We start from the raw sequence: 17,108 nt of genomic DNA, 5'->3' as shown, positions 1-17,108 counted from the left end.
ATTTCAATTATTCTAGTATGTATGGGAAAGAAAGAAACTCAGATACATAGGTATATCTGTAGTATAAAAATATTCATGATTATTTATATGTGATCTGGATTTAAATGAATTTTGAAAATACCATAAGGGTTTTAATCAAATTTCCTGGAGATTTAGCTTGGAGCCACCTGCCTGTCCTATCAGAACGCCATGGGTTCACTGCTTCTTCCACATAAAAGCCTTCAATGCTTTAAAGATCTTTATATGACACTTAGAATTGCAAAAATCCTTATCATTTATTACAGTGGAAGCCCACTCCATCCTGCAACTGACACAGAGAGAAAACTATGCCACCAGCATGACTCTCTTTGACTCTGTTTGGCTTCTCTGCATAACATCATGCACATCCCAGATCTCAGCAGCTAACGACACACTTGTGAATTCCAAATTTACTTCAACCAGTTATGTCCACTTGAATGAACATACAAGCAGGCACCTCAGTCTCATTATGCCTAAAACCAAACTCATTATCTCTTCCCATAAAAAAAGAAACAAATAAACAAAAACAAAAATTTGTTCCTGAGGCCCTTTCCCTGGTTCAGGGTAGGGAGATCCTGTATTATTCCAAACAGGAACAATTTGGAGAATAAAGGAAGGTTATTATTAATAATGGTGCAGGAACGACAGATGTAGGTCAGGGTGCCCCCGGTTCATTCTGGTAAGGGCTTCACCACCCACCTCCCAATCCATTCTTGATTCTCTCTTGATTCCATTGCCTTCATAGTTACTGTACTGTATCCTTGAGAGTTCCCAAGAGAGTAGATCTTAAAAGTTTTACCACAATAATTTTATAATTATGTGAGATAACATATGTTAACTGCTATATATATATATCAAATAATTACGTTATACACTCTAATGTAAGACAGTATTATATGTCAATTATATCTCAACAAAACTGCTGAGGGTGGGAGACGAACATAGACAGAACCTCCAGAACCAGTGGGAGGCTACCAAATGAAGAATACTCACTTTATATTTAATCCTAGACTGAGTTTCCAATAAATGCGGATATCTCTACACAAGGCAGCATGAGCTCTTCAATTCAAACAGCAGACTGTAAGGGTGCATGACATTTGCGAGGCTGTTCGTCTTAAACAGTTGTCTGAGTCAGAGTATTGATTGCATCAGCTATACAGAGGTGAAGGTGGAAGCCTTACCTTGTCTGGATCTGTTGTGGTAATGACCCACACACAGTGCGCATTGTCTTCATACTGCACTGGGTAATTAGGGGAAGTAATGATGCCACTGGGCCCACGCAGATTTGATCCACATGTTCTAGCTAGAAATACATAGAGATGGTATTATTTTCTGCAGCATTTTATCGGTGTGGTGAAGACATAACAGAAACATGGAACATCAAATTAGCTATTCACTAATTATGATAAAAAGTGGTTCATGAACTCAAGTTGGTGAAGGAAGTTTGCTCAGCCATCAGGACCCTTGTTTGGTACCTGCGATGCTAAACTGAACCCAAGGCATTACCATTCAGAGCATGACCACTTCCCTGATATCATCATGGACAATGTCAAATCAGATTGGTCCACCTCAAATCCCTCTCTGACTCAAAGAGAGTCTGCCTATACATTTCTCTGGACATGCCATAGACGGAGTTCCAGAGACCCCCCACTACACCCTACACTGTAGGATAACTTCATCTTTTCCACTGTAAATGAGGATGGTGGGACGGATCATCTCCAAAGTCTCTTTTAAGCTTTAGATTCTGTTCTGCAATCAACTATGCAAATTTCTTTACAGCACAATGCAAACAGGAACTTCAAATAGAGTCGACAATTTAGAGAAAGAAAATAGACATAAGGACTCTAAAAGGAAAAAAGAAAGAAAAAAACTACCTTAAATTGGAAGACCAAGCAAATTATAGAAATGACATAACCCAACAAATATGACTGTTTTTTACTATAAAACAAATATTTCAACTAACCTACATTTTAAGAAAGGAGGTTTTTTTTTTCAAGTCAATAGATAATTTTTAGAAATCAAATGTCAGCTTGCAATGCAATCCAGTCTTCACATTAATAATTTGAACTGGGTTTGAGAAAAGAGCAGGAGAAACTAATTTCGCAAGAAAGAACTAATGTAAGGGAAGTTATAGTTCATTTTCCTTAGATTTCATATCACACAAGCTGATTAAATTGTCACCCAATAAAAGATTAATCCTAGTCAGATTCCATCTTGCCTTTGTTCTTTTTCTTGGCTGAGCACCCAATACAGGTTGGGCATTGTTGTGGGTGATTCAGTCACAAAATTGAGAGAATAGGATTCCGACTTCCACGGGCCCTCTTATTGCTGAAGGGTCAGGAGAAACATTTAACTGAGCTCTTCCTTTTTTTTTTTTTTTTCTTTACGATTTTATTTATTTCAGAGAGAGAGAGTGAGAGAAAGAGAGAGCACAAGAGGGAGTAGGGTCAGAGGGAGAAGCAGGCTCTCCGCTGAGCAGGGAGCCTGATGTGGGACTGGATCCTGAGCCAAGGCTTAACAGACTGACCCACCCAGGTGCCCTAGCTGAGCTCTTCCTAACTGCCCCCAGGAATATACACTTCTTGTCCTATATATCAACATAACAATAACACAAACTACACCTATTCCTGATAATAGTTCTTTATTGTAATGATTAACCTACAGATCTATCTTTCCTACAAAGTCGTGAATTTCTTGACTTTGAAAAAGCATCCTTCCCTTATCGTTAGCACCATATCCAGTGTCTATAATTGTGGAAATAAAAATGTGAAGAGTAGACAACTTTTTGGTTGTTTGATACTTACTATGAAAATAATTAGCTAAAAATTAATCTGCTATACACTGAATAACAAAAACATGGGGTAATCAATGTTTAAAATATTGACATTTACTTCACTAATGGGCAAGATTTCCTAGATCAAGATGCATAAAAGATGGTCTGGTTTTCAAAATTCAGTAGGTGTGTCCTGGCTTGAAAGGTCCTCCAACTGAGAGTTAACTGCACGTAAACACATCCACCTCTGCACTCAATGAATCTAGTTTTAGGAGCATGTTCTCAGAACAGATCATGAGCTTCAGACGTGAAAGTCTCTTAAACCATCCTGTTAACAGCATTCATCAGAAAACCTTAGAAGAAAAGTTATCATCAATAAATGTTGAGTTACAATGTCTTTATCTTACGTGCTCATTCTTTGTTAAATTTCACACTGAAAAGTTGATACAAGCATAATGTTGTGTTACTCAATAAATATTTTTATTTTACTTAATTTTGAATTAATAGTATCAAAGTGCCGTTCTAAGGATTTCAAACTTCAAAAAACACATCTGGAGAGTGAGTGAGTGCAGTGGGGAACTAATTTGTTACATTCCCACGGACAATTTGTGTCCATCCAGCCATTAGCCCCAGTTATCACTCTGCTGGAAAGTTCACCAAATCTGACATTCCATCAGTGGCCTTGTGTCCCACTTGTCTGCTTTGAAGCTTGACCCTTAACTTGACTTATTCAAATTGCCTACCTGCTCTCCATGAAATTCATCTTACCACTGCTTGGGGAAATATGATTTTTAGTGATCATATATTTTAGTGAGATAACCATTAGTAAAATATTTATAGGAAAGCAGCACATTTCCCAGAGTTTCATGCATACTTAGGACTGGTTCACATAGAGTGAGTGATAAATCCAGTCTCCTCGGAGATATTTTTCACCAGAAATTGTCAGATTAATTCATAAAATAATTTTTCTTTTTCTTTTTTGTCTAAGAAATATATTTCCATTTTTGCAATGCGTTGTTCTAGTCCGTTAATTTTAACTATTTTTTAACCCATACTTTTTTAATCAAGCAATCAAAATAATCAGCAGAAATAAAATACGTGGGAATATTCAGGGCGTATTCTGTTTTGATAATTAGAACAATTCCTAGAATTTGATAATTTTCCCCATAAATACTTATTGTAGTTTTTAAATAGTATAATGGCTTTATTTTTATTTTTTTAAACTTTTTTTTAAAGATTTTTTTTCTTTTGTCAGAGAGAGAGAGAGAGAGCACGAGCGGGGGTGGGGGAGAGGGAGAAGCAGGCTTTGCACTGAGGACCCTGGGATCATGACCTGAGCTGAAGGCAGACACTTAGCCGACTGAGCCACCCAGGAGTCCCAATAGTAGTATGAGTTTAAATAATACGATCTACCTATAATTATTTAATTCTAATCCTCTGTTATAAGAAACTGAAAACTTCAGCTAGTATCACAGACTTTACCCTTCGAAATCTTCCCCATCCTCATCATCTGCTTCTTCACCAAATGATGGTATCACTGTCATCACACCAATTATGTTTGTTTCATTAGGTGCTGCTCTCCGTATCAAGCCCTCCTACTAATCACAGATAATCCTCAGATTTTCCACTGGCAACCACTCAAAGTCCAATGTGCAGAGTCCTTATTGAATAATAATGATGTATTTTGAATTATCATGATTTCTATGGATTATTATCCAGGTGCACACAGCGGTTGCCAGGCAGACTGGGCGTTATCTTCTGAATCTCCTGCAGACAGTCTGTCACCTGGGGTTCTCTTTCTGTTCTGTGGTTCTGTGGCAGGTTATATGAAATGGCCAGTTCCCTGAATTTTAGGGCCAAGTAGGCCACACCGTTTGCTGTGTCACACCCCAAACTTCCTCCTCATCAGCTTCAAGCATCAGAAGGCTAATTTCCTTCATATCCTCTGTATTTCATATGTCTTGTGAAAACCTAATCTTCGTGAAGAATAAGAGCTAGAGAAGAACACAGAACAGCCTGAGGGACGAGAAAGGAACCAGGACTAAGAACTCTACTGGCATGTGTCCGATGGCTGAGCCTCATGTGCCGCGGAGCCACGGGGATGTTCAGCGTGTGTGCTTCTGCACCCCGACCCCTCCCCAAGATCATGTTCTGTAAGAATATGAGGGATGGGCCAGCCTGCAGGGCAGGAAGGAAGAACGGGAGTTGAGGGGATCAGCAGGGCATACAGAACCTTCTAAAGGAGGATGGTTAGTATCAGTTTATCTGCAAACCACATCTGGATTGCTTTGCCAGCAGTTTTTCTGCTAGAATTGAATAGGAACTTGACCAATGCTGCAGACATTCATAAAGCCATGCTATTATCTAATTCGGATGGTTAGAACCCTGAAGATTTGTCCCCTGGCCTGTCTCTTTCCGCTCCTGGACTCTTGGCTGACTCCTCAGCGCACACTGGGAGTGGATCGTGTAGCTTTTCAGACAAGTACCGACCTGTTAGCTTAGCAAAGCTGTCCGGATGATGGAGAGCAATTGCACGGTGCCCTTGGAGGAGGGGGACTTCCTCGTCAACACGGGCTTCTGTACTAAGCAGGGATTCAGGTAGTCCGCAAAGTATTTCCTTGGCCAACATACTTAAGCAATGATAATACTGTCATGTCAAACAAGGTTTTATAGCAAGATTTAAAAATATTTCCATTGTTGAAACGTATATGTATATATTTTTACATATTATAACTGAACCACTTTCTACTCATGCTAAGGTCTCTCCCTTGTCAAGATTTTCCTGGAAATACAACATCTAATATAAAGTAATACATGCTTAAATGCTTAATAATGCTTAATACATGGCCTTTGGTAATCACCGTGACCTAATGTACAGCTAATATTACTCATGTGGCAGTGTTCTAAATTTGTAAACTCAAAATTTACTTATATGTCTTATGTTTTTAAAATTAAATGAGAATTCACAAAATGATAGTTGAAAATATATCAAGAGGGAAAGTGGACAGGGAGAAAAAAAACTGATTTTGAATGCAAATATATGCCATTTATCTATTTAATCAATGAATATTTATTAAGTACAAAACATATTTGTTTCACATAATTTATCTTATGTAATATGAAGTAATAATTTGCCTACTTATGTAAATTCAGTTCCAGGAATCTGTACTGTTCTATAGTAACTATTTAATTAATCAAGTTAATTGGAGAAGAATATTCTAATTGACGAAATTTAAATTAAGAGGTTACCTGGACTCAGTTGAAGCATGTTTCAAGCACATTAATAATATATTTGATACTCTGTTTCTTGTATGTTTTTAGGAGAAAGCATTTTTTTTCAATCACAGCTTTTATGTTTGTTTCCAGATTGTCAACCAAAGCAGAGAACGTATGTCATAGAGGTTAAGAGTTGCTTGTCTTAATCAGAGCTGAGTTCCAAGCCTGGTTTATGCAGTTACTGGACGGCTAATCTTTTTTTTTTTTTTTTGGACGGCTAATCTTAATTTATGTCATTTTACGCCCCTCAGTTTATTCAGTGAGTATAATAAAAGTAACTCCATCTGTGATCGCTGTGAGGATTGAAAGAAGGAGAGTAAGGAAGGCACTCAGCATGTGGCCCGGTACATTACAGAAATACACGTGACATGCTTATTGCGAGTAGGGCACCGTATCAGGCATGGGCAATATAGCAGAGAGAGAACAAAAACGAGACCCTTGCCTTCCTCAGGTAATTAAATGCATAAACACACGCCATCTAATCTAATGTGGACATAGCAACTTTCTAGAAGGATCTGAGTAAGGGTTGGGGGAGTATCTGGAAAGGGCTTACTCGGGAAGATGGTGGTCATGGAAGGATTTTGGAAGAGATGACGTTTGAAGAAAGGTGCAGGACAGACAGCCACATGGACACCTGAGGAAAGCGTCCCAGGTAGAAGGACAACACATGAGAGGATGCTAAGTCCGAGACTTCCTTATTATGTTCTAGGAATATAATCGGCACTAAATTAATGTTAGTGTTCAAGTCATTTTATGTCAACAGAAGTTGAGAGTATTATAAAAATACACAGCTTTATTATTTCCAATAACCTAATAAAAAAAAAAAAAAGATAAAAACGTATTTTTTTCACCCAAGTGGCCTTCACCTGAAAAGTATAAAACCTTGGGAGTCTAGAAGCAACAAGAGAAAATTTTCCAAATTCACTGGAATTACATGAAAGTTAAAAGTCTGTATGTCTCTTTAGATCTCTGAGGTCACAGCTATCTGGTAAAATAATCAGTATACAAAATATCATCTTAAAATTGATTTAAAATTTAATCTGGCAGAATGAAGAGTCTTTGTTCAGGTATAAGTGGCCTTTTTACTACTATTTACAAGGTTATTTCTGCATGGACAGAGAATATGGGTAGGAAACAAACTACAAAAGTTCTTGGTAAATGACAGCTTAATAAGTTGAAGGTAATTCTTAGCTAGCCTAACTTGGAGTCCCAAGGTAATAGCTTTATTCTACGACCCCCTGTGGTTCTAATTGGCTTCCATGTAACTGCACTTACAACTGCAAATAATACTTCATTTTTCTTAAGTGCTCTTTCAACTCAGTGAGCAACTAAAAACATTAATTCCACAGATCAGAGTGCATGAGCATTAAAGGAAGTTCTCTCTACTAAGTCCCTGTTAGTATTGATGGAATGAAATGCCAAGCTGAAACATTTTACTTAAAAAAATAAAACTATGTCCTCTTCCTTTGTTTGTTTGCTTACTTTAAAAATCTACTGCCAAAAATATTTTATGTAGTTTTACACAGCGCATAACATTTTATCTTGTGAAAAATCATAATAGTTGTTTTCATATCTCTAAATGAAGTAAGCAGAATTTCAAACAAAATCTCTTGTATAATTACCAAACTGTGACAACCATTCCTCTATTCAGTATAGCTGGAGGAAAAAGTAATGCCCCCCCCCATCCTCAAAGCTAATTAGCTAATGTAAGCATTGGCTAATGACACCAGTGTCCAGATGTGAAAGATCACTTCTGACTCACTGCAATTTATCAAATGCTTCCATCAGATATTCCTTCTCTAGAAGGCACAATAATTACCTAAGAGTTAGAGACCCTTCATGAAGATGGGAACCTTGAGAACAAGTCCTTAATTCACCTATCTGAAATCTCATAATGGGTCCAAAGCTCAGACCAGGGGCATTTTACTGCATTTGAGTGATGGTTGAATTTAGAACATGTTGGCTGAGATGATCAATATAAGGGCTCCTTTAAATTAGGCTCAGAATGAATCAAGAAAACCCAAACCATGATGTTCTCTTCTTACATAGTATTTTTTATGGTGATAGCACAGACTGGAAAATGAACTCAGAAAATTGCACTTGGCGTTTGGGACCCATCGATAGCTAAGTTAAGTATTCCTACAGTCTGTTTTGGGTTTTATTTGAAAAATCATTAAGTTTCATGGTAGCCATCTCCCCTTACATTTTAGATATCACAACCTATCTTTTTTACAGAAATAGTTATAAAATCTCCCCTTTAATTTTTTTTTAAATTTCCATTTAAAAATGTTTTTTTCAGCTCTTCTGTAATTGATGAGCCCATCATTAGAAGCAAGTAGAGGCATTTTTTAAAAAATTTTATTTGGGGCGCCTGGGTGGCTCAGTCGTTAAGCGTCTGCCTTCAGCTCAGGTCATGGTCCCAGGGTCCTGGGATCGAGCCCCACATCGGGCTCCATGCTCCGCCGGAAGCCTGCTTCTCCCTCTCTCACTCCCACTGCTTGTGTTCCCTCTCTCACTGTGTCTCTCTCTGTCAAATAAATAAATAAAATCTTTAAAAAAAAAAAAATTTATTTATTTATTTCAGAGAGATGGGAAGGGCAGAGGGAGAGGGAGAAGCAGACTCCCCCCTGAGCAGGGAACCCAATGCGGGGCTTGATCCCAGGACCCCAGGATCATGACCTGAGCCAAAGGCAGATGCTTAACTGTCTGAGCCACCCAGGCATCCCGAGGCACTATTTAAAGGAGAGAATGATGACAGACTCAGAGTTCCTAAATACTGCCAACCTGAAAAACTTACGAATTTTAATGGATGAAAGTATATTCTCCAGTGAGAGATGCCACCCAGGGACACAGGGTATGACTCACTGAACTCATTTCTTCTCTTCATATCTACAAGGGTGTTACTGCTTTCCCACGGGCCGAGCTACGTATCTGGAGTTTTAATGTCCATAATGGGCAGTGGCCAGTGTGACTACTGAGCATATGAGACATGGCTACTCTGAGATGAGATGTGCTCTCAGTTTAAAATACACCTGGATTTCCAAGTCATAACATGAAAAAAAAGAAAGAAGGTAAAAAAAAAAATAATCTTTATATTGACTATATGTCAAAAGGATAATATCTGTGGGATATTGTGTGAAATGTTATTAAAATTAATTTTACCTGTTTCACTTTTGCTTTTTTACTCACTTTTAATCTGGCAACTAGACTTTTTTTTTTTTTTTTTTTTAAAGATTTTATTTATTTATTTGACAGAGAGAGAGAGAGCGAGAGCAGGAACACAAGCAGGGGGAGTGGGAGAGGGAGAAGCAGGCTTCCTGCCGAGCAGGGAGCCCGATGTGGGACTCGATCCCAGGACCCTGGGATCATGACCTGAGCCGAAGGCAGACGCTTAACGACTGAGCCACCCAGGCGCCCTGGCAACTAGACTTTTTTTACATATTTTTAATTATATATAGCTTGCATTTTATTTCTAGTGGAGAGCACAAATCTAGAGGTTCCTCAAAACAATCCCCTATAGGGTCAGCCCACAGATGTACTAATGCATGTGGTCATTCAGCTGTATGAGTAATTGATTATGTCATGTTACGTGGTGATTACATGATGTTGTATAAGACTCTGCTTTCCAGATTAGAGGGATGTACGTTCCTGCTGGTTTTGAACAAGAAAGCTGTCCTCTTGTTAGGGGACCATATGGCTAGGAGGTGAGTGCAGGATAGAGAAGGGGAATGCACAGGTTTCTTATTTGACCATGATGCTCACAGATAAGTCTTTTCTAGTCCAGAAACTGGGATACTCTTATACACACTGTTCCAGCTGTTTTCATCCATATTGCTTACAGCTAAAACTCAGCACTGATACAAAAATGCCAAGAGACATGAGAGAAGCCTGAATGATCATGGGCTACCCTCTCACTCATAGAAAGCTGCGGGTGATACAGGGAAGAAATAACAACAGCAACAAAACAAAAACAAAAACAAAACAGTTGTGATATCTATTCAGTGATTCATCCTACCTCTCCTTCTTACGGAAGTATATCTCCTTGGCAGAGATTGCTATTTCCCTTAATGTATATTTCCCCTTTCTTCCATGGAAATATAATTGTTTGTTGTATATTTGATTGCCCAGACTGAAAATTATACTTCAAAGTCTCACAACCAGGTAGGAATACTTGGCTGGAATTTGGTCAGTGGTACTGAGCAGAAATGCATGTGATGTTTCCTGCTGGGCTTCTCCCTGCTTCCTCTAACCCCCCTGTATCCTATTACCTGGGATTTGGACAGCACCTTGGACCATCACGGGGAGGGCCTGGCCACAGGGCTGACAGGGTGAGTCTTGAGGACATTTTTATCCCTGAGACAGAGCTGCCCTCCTAGTCCTGTTCTGTCTGATTCCTACCTTCTTCATGAGAGAGAAACCTATTTCCATTTGGTGGAAACTCTTCTTGGGTTTGGATTTTTGTCACCTAGTCTTTATCACCTAATTCTAAATAGTGTATCTCAAATTCTCTTTAGAAGGTTTCAGGCTTTTCTAATTAATTTTTTGATTGTTTAATGTTTTACTACTCCAAATATATTAAAATATAATTTCTTTAAAATGTTAAGTTTAAAAAAAAATACTGTTATTGTTCCCTAGACACAATCTGTTCTGGTTGAGGTATACGGATTGGATATATACCTCCTTCATGGAAATGTCTTCTTAAAACTTACTTCCAGCTACTATAGCTCATCATTTCAGAAAGCTAAAAAGTAATTGGACAAGGACTAAACTGAACATGAACTAAAGGATTACTCCATAAAAATGAAGGTATATCTAGTTTAAGCAAAACCACAGGGTCACCAGCTGGGAGGAGGAAAGAGGGGACAATAGAGGTGAATGCTCTTCGCTTCTGGGTATGAGGGAGGTGGGTGTCTGAGAGTGATTGACTGGTCTCTCACGGGAAACAAGCCCAGAGAACCACACAACCAAGATGCCACTGGAGAGCCTTTCTCTTCTAAAACATCATAGGACATGAGAATCTGTGAGAACAGGAAGCTAAAAGGCTCTCTCTGCAGTTATCTCAGAGTGACGTGTTTGGAGGTGGAGGATGAAGAAGGATGCCTCCCCGCCCCCGCAGCCTGGGTGGGGAGCCCTGTCTACTAGGAGGTGAGAGCCCCTGGGTGTTTGATACCAAGTCAGGTTATAAGTGGGGGCCAGGATCCCGACAGATTGTTTTGAGCTTAAGATGAGATTCAGGGCAAAAAAAGAAAAAGTTATGGATTAAGAAATAAGATAAGAATCAAATAATATCTTACACACATATTTCCTTTATGTGACTCCAAAATATCAATTTAAAATGGATGCACATTTCCTAGTTTTGCCTATTTTGGGATTTTAAAATAATGGCATATGTTTCTGGTATAGAAAAGCAAGGAAAACATTAAAGAAAAAAAGCATTTTTCCCCCTTAGGGGAAAAATTTTCCCTTAGGGGGGAAAATAATACTGGTGAATTAGTCCTCATTTATTTCTGGGAGCATTACACATTACCATCACTTGGTAGGAACATGACTTTTGCTATAGATCCTTTGGAAGCCAGGTACTGTCACTTTAGTATTAGACAAAGCAGTCTAGTAACAAAGAGCAGAAGGGCATAGCATTCACGTTTCCTTGACCAGAGATTGGTGCATCTCCAAGAAGCATAGGAAGAAGCCTCCTTCAACCAGAACACAGACACAGTCTGTCCTCAAGGTGCATGAAGATGCCACAATGGTGCATTTCCCACAGTTTAGAAAACCTCAAGTAGTTATAGGTAAGGGGAACAATAGAGCAAATCCTGCAACACAGTCTTTCTTAGATAAAGTTAGCAGTGTATTTGGTAGCTACTTGATTTCATAGGATGTATCTGACACTGTTTAAAATTTATAAAATATGAATCTTTTCACCTTAAAAAAGGCTATAAGGAGACATAAAATATTCTTATATATAAAACTTCCCTTTTTACTCCAGGGTCAACTTTGTGCTTTTTTCCCCCTTCCTTTAAAAGTACCAGTTTGGGTGGCTCAGTCATTAAGCTTCTGCCTTCGGCTCAGATCATGACACCAGGGACCTGGGATCGAGCCCCGCATCGGGCTCCCAGCTCGGCGGGAGGCCTGCATCTCCCTCTCCCACTCCCCCTGCTTGTGTTCCCTCTCTCGCTATGTCTCTCTGTTAAATAAATAAAATCTTAAAAAAAATAAAAAAATAAATAAATAAAAAAAATAAAAGTACCAGTTTGCATAAATTATTTTATGGCCAAAATGCAAAAACCAAAACCAAAACCAAACCCTCGTTTTTCTTTGGATTTTTATTAATTTTCCATATTAAAACAGCCAAAACAGTTTTCTGCTGGTTTCACTGTGGTTTGTATAATTCTGGTAGGACTGTTCATATACTTCCTGGAAGTGACAAATCAATATTTTGACATTTTTGAAGAAGATGATGATGATGCACTCTTTTGTTCTGCTATGTCAGAGATTAGTTTAAGACAATTTATCAGTGAAATATTAACTCAGGATTGTGCTAATAAAGTTCCTTTATCACTGGTGTCATCAAAACCCAAGAATTAACCTCACTGCCATTAAAGGTGAGCATTTTTAGATTTGCAGGGGCGTGCATAAAACTTGCCAAAGGATCTGGTTACGTAACCGATTTTCGTAATGTGCAAACTGTGTGTGTATATATATAGATGAGCACCAAGTTATACTAAGTAAGTGTGTGTGCATGAATTTGAATGATTAGGTTTGCTCCCATAGTTTCTGAAGTTTAAAAACCACTAATATCCTTGGAAATGTTTGCTTGCTAACCAATTTCAAAGAAATATTTCTTTTCTACCCACATCACTAGGAAAACATGCATCGTTATCTGCTTTGTTCTGCTTTGTCTGTTCACCACATACACGATGCTGCTTTGCAGTTGTCTCATCGGGTATTCACAAAACGTGCTAACTGTGACGGAAGACGGAGCGAGGGTGAGGACACCAGGGCGTGCACCTTACCGCGGCAAATGGGCCGATGGTCGCTCCACGCAGCCAGTGTCTCTGTGACTCTCTGACAGGTTATGCTCTTGGATCCCTGGAGCACATAACTGTCCTCACAGGAGAACTGTACATTTGCACCAACCCTAAGCAATTAAAACAAAGCAAAACAACCCAAATTATTCTTGGAAACCTTCTTTAAAAAAATCAGCATAGTGCTATGGGTGTATTATGCCATCCAATCAATATCACACTTCAAGCAATCCATTAGAGAATTATTCTTAGATATAACCATGTAATTTAGCAAAAGATGGAGTCTCAAGGCCTGGGTTCAATTTCTGTTGTGCCAACTTCATAGCTAAATAAATGTATGAACCTTAATTTCTTATCTGTAAAATAGACAAAATAACAAAGGTGACCTGACTTCATGCTGTGGCCTAATTAAGAAAATGTGTGGAGAAACAGTTGCACGCCCTGAAAACAAAACAATGTTGTAGTCATTCCTTGTGAATAAATGTCTACAAAAACAAGGTTTGAAAAAGTCCTTGTGCCTGGGCGGCTCAGTTGTTAAACATCTGCCTTCGGCTCAGATCATGACGCCAGGGACCTGGGATCGAGCCCCACATCGGGCTCCTTGCTTCCCTCTCTCTCTCCCACTCCCCCTGCTTGTGTTCCCTCTCTCGCTGTATCTCTCTGTCAAATAAATAAATAAAATCTTTAAAAAAAAAGAAAAATAAAAGTCCAGGTTAGGAAAATGTCTCCTTACACAGAAAGACAAGTGCTAGAGGGTACCACTTACATGAAGGGCCTAAAATAGTCAAACTCATAAAATCAAGGGCTGGAGGGTAGTTACTATGGGCCTGGGGGGAGAGGAGATGGGGTGTTATTAATCAACTGTCATAAAGTCTTATTTAAGTAAGATGAATAAGCCCTAGAGATCAGATACACAACACTGAGCCTCTAGTCAACAGAAATGTGGACTTACATTATAATTGGCTAAAAGGATAGACCTCATGAGAAGTGTTTTATCACAATAAAATAAAATAAAATAAAATAAAATAAAATAAAATAAAATAAAATAAAATTTCTTCCAAAGAAGGGCAGGAAGGAGAAAATGTCTCACTAAAAAAAAAAATCTATGTTACTACCACAAACATTATATTCAGAAGGCGGGTGATACGACATTTCAGAAATATACCTTACAGGAAAAGAATTATTTGTTTTAGAAAAGAGCAATCCATCCATCCTAAGGTTGGGTGACACATTGTTTTGGCTCCAGAGCTACATCTGCAAACTTGAACCTGTAAGGTTGTAAGAGTAACAAGATGTTGTTGTAGGATAACTGTTCAACAGGTGCATAACAAAATGTGCCAGGCACCCACCGGTCTGAATACATGCTATTCCTTCCTCTAAACTTTGGCATGAAGCTGAGTGTAGTAGTATTTTGGTATCGACAAGCCTATTACTTCAAGAGGAAATTCTACATATTTTCTTTCTTTTTTTTTTATTAACACATAATGTATTATTTGTTTCAGGGGTACAGGTCTGTGATTCATCAGTCTTACACAATTCACAGCGCTCACCATAGCACATACCCTCCCCAATGTCCATCACCCAGCCACCCCAGCCCGCCCACCCTCCTCCACTCCAGCAACCCTCAGTTTGTTTCCTGAGATTAAGAGTCTCTTATGGTTTGTCTCCCTCTCTGGTTTCATCTTGTTTCATTTTTTCCTCCCTTCCCCTATGATCCTCTGCCTTGTTTCTCAAATTCCACATATCAGTGAGATCATATTTGAAAGACCCTCAAGTTGATGTTAACAAAAATGGGAATGCAAGGGAGTCTTTGTGGGAAAAGATGCACAGTGGCCCATGTGCATGGACACAGTTAATAACAGATGCAAGAGTGAGGGAAAATAAACTAACGCATTGCCTTCCTGCTTGTCGAAATCATCTCCTCTATGATCTCAGAGTGAATATTACTCAAGGGATATTATGTCAGAATTTCCCACACTTCTAAATAACACTCTGGGGATGGTCATAGATGTCTGCAAAAATCATCACATCAGGGTCAGACCAACATGAAAAATTCTGGATTCAACAAAATTTAGCATCTTTCTTTTCTAACGGGTCTTCTCAGTGTACTGAAATTAAATACACAAAAATGCATTTTGCTTACCTAAGAGAATATAAAGTATGTAAAAATTTCCAAGCTTATATATCCAGGAAGCCCCTTTTCACCAACAATCCAGGGCAACTAGAACTCTATGGAACAAATTTTGAGAAATACTGTATTGTTGGTACATAACATGTCTTATCTTTGAAAGTGAAAAGTGTAAAAACCAAATTCTAGACCTAATTCTCATTTTCAGTCAGTCCTACCAGTTATTTAAAGCAGCCATACATGTTAGATGCATCTGTCCATAATTTCTGCTCATTGGCTTTTGTTTAAACCTCTGGAGCCACACTGAATAAATGAAATAAATCCGAAAATTTTGCTCTGAAAGCAACTGTTATTTCTGTGTTCAGCCCTATCTTCACTTCCTTCTAGTTACCAAAATCTCAGTTTTCACATATTTTATCACTTTTAATACATTTCTATTGAACATCTACCATATGCTACTTCACTCTAGGTATCAAAGATGCAAATGTTAATAAAAAGTTAAAATTTAAGGTCCCAACCTAATCCAAGTTGATTTTCTGGAAAGAACTCTTAGAAGAAAATTCCAGAAAAAAAGTTAATACCTCCCCATTAACAGGTAAATTTAGAACACCTTAGATTAATTATGTTGAACAACTTTGACAATTGCTAGTAGTTAGAAAGTGTAAGAAATAACAGAGAACTGAAGTTATGTAAGATCAAGATATATTATACATAGATAATAAATACCTAAGTGGCAAAATTTAAGTTATACAGTTAAAGTAGCATATTTTGTGTTTTAAATAGAACAGGGAAAATAAATGTTTCAGTTCTTTAATGCTTAGCTCTTCTGAAAAGCTCATCACTCAAGTTTCTGAATTCCAAAGACATTTCATTTGTCACCATCTACTTGACTTTACCGACCATGATTTGAAGAGTCTTTTGAGGTGAATGAACTATTTCTAAATATGGCTCAGTTTTAACATGAACTATTTCTAAATTCGCTTTTCCTAAATAATGGCTGTGCCTTTATTTAATATTGGTATCATAATTATTTCTGATGATAAAAAAACTGAAAAACAGCAACTAAATTGACTTAAAGTTTAAAGCAGAATCCAAAATAAGATATGTGATGTCTAACTGTCCATGAATTACCAGAGATATAAACTATCTAGATAGAGAGATCCCACATCTTTCCTCAACCCATACTGGTTGACTTCTATTGAACCTACTGAAGTAACCACTTCCTCCATTTAGAGTTTTCTAAATCAATAGACAGATCAATAGATGGAGATAGATGATAGATAGATAGATGATAGGTAAAAGATAGATAGATAGATAGATAGATAGATAGATAGATAGATAGAAGATAGATGATGATAGATATATGGATGATAGATAGATAGTAGATAGATAGATAGATGGTAGATAGATAGAAGATAGATAGATGATAGAAGATAGATATAGATAGATAGATAGATGATAGATAGAAGATAGAAGATATAGATAGATGATAGATAGAAGATAGATGATAGATAGATAATAGATAGAAGATATAGATAGATGATAGATAGAAGATAGATAGATAGATGATAGATAGATGATAGATAGAAGATAGATAGATATAGATAGATAGATAGATGATAGATAGATAGATGATACACAGAGAATCTGCCTCTTTGTTTAAAGCAGAACTCCAAGCTGAAGCGGTGAAGGACAGGGAGCGCTAGCAGAGACATGAGAGGAGGCTGTGTCATGGCTGTGGAAATGTGGAGCCCTGTTTTCCTACCACGCCTTGGACCAGGAAGCAGGTTGGAATGAGGTGGAATAAGATAGGATCTTCCAGTGTTGCCTGTGGGGATCCCAGGGTAATGCCGGACTTGTCACCATTTTCCATCTGTGACCTCACAGC

At 38.1% G+C, this 17,108-nt stretch overlaps 1 protein-coding gene across 2 annotated transcripts in view; it reads right to left on the bottom strand.

Moving 5' to 3' along the window:
* CSMD1 (CUB and Sushi multiple domains 1) overlaps positions 1 to 17,108 on the bottom strand; it is a 2,006,418-nt gene that overhangs the window by 573,124 nt on the left and 1,416,186 nt on the right. For both annotated transcript variants that reach the window (XM_032413252.1, XM_032413253.1), the window contains exons 9-10: positions 13,081 to 13,205; positions 1,200 to 1,321 (exon numbers count right to left, since the gene is read on the bottom strand). In XM_032413252.1, the coding sequence (XP_032269143.1) occupies positions 1,200 to 1,321; positions 13,081 to 13,205 (247 nt within the window). The remainder of the gene's footprint in view (positions 1 to 1,199; positions 1,322 to 13,080; positions 13,206 to 17,108) is intronic.

The sequence above is a fragment of the Phoca vitulina genome, unplaced genomic scaffold (genome assembly GCF_004348235.1).
Source record: "Phoca vitulina isolate PV1807 unplaced genomic scaffold, GSC_HSeal_1.0 scaffold15, whole genome shotgun sequence".
NCBI classification, from domain to species: Eukaryota; Metazoa; Chordata; class Mammalia; order Carnivora; family Phocidae; genus Phoca; species Phoca vitulina.
This window is presented reverse-complemented; position numbering and strand designations above follow the sequence as displayed.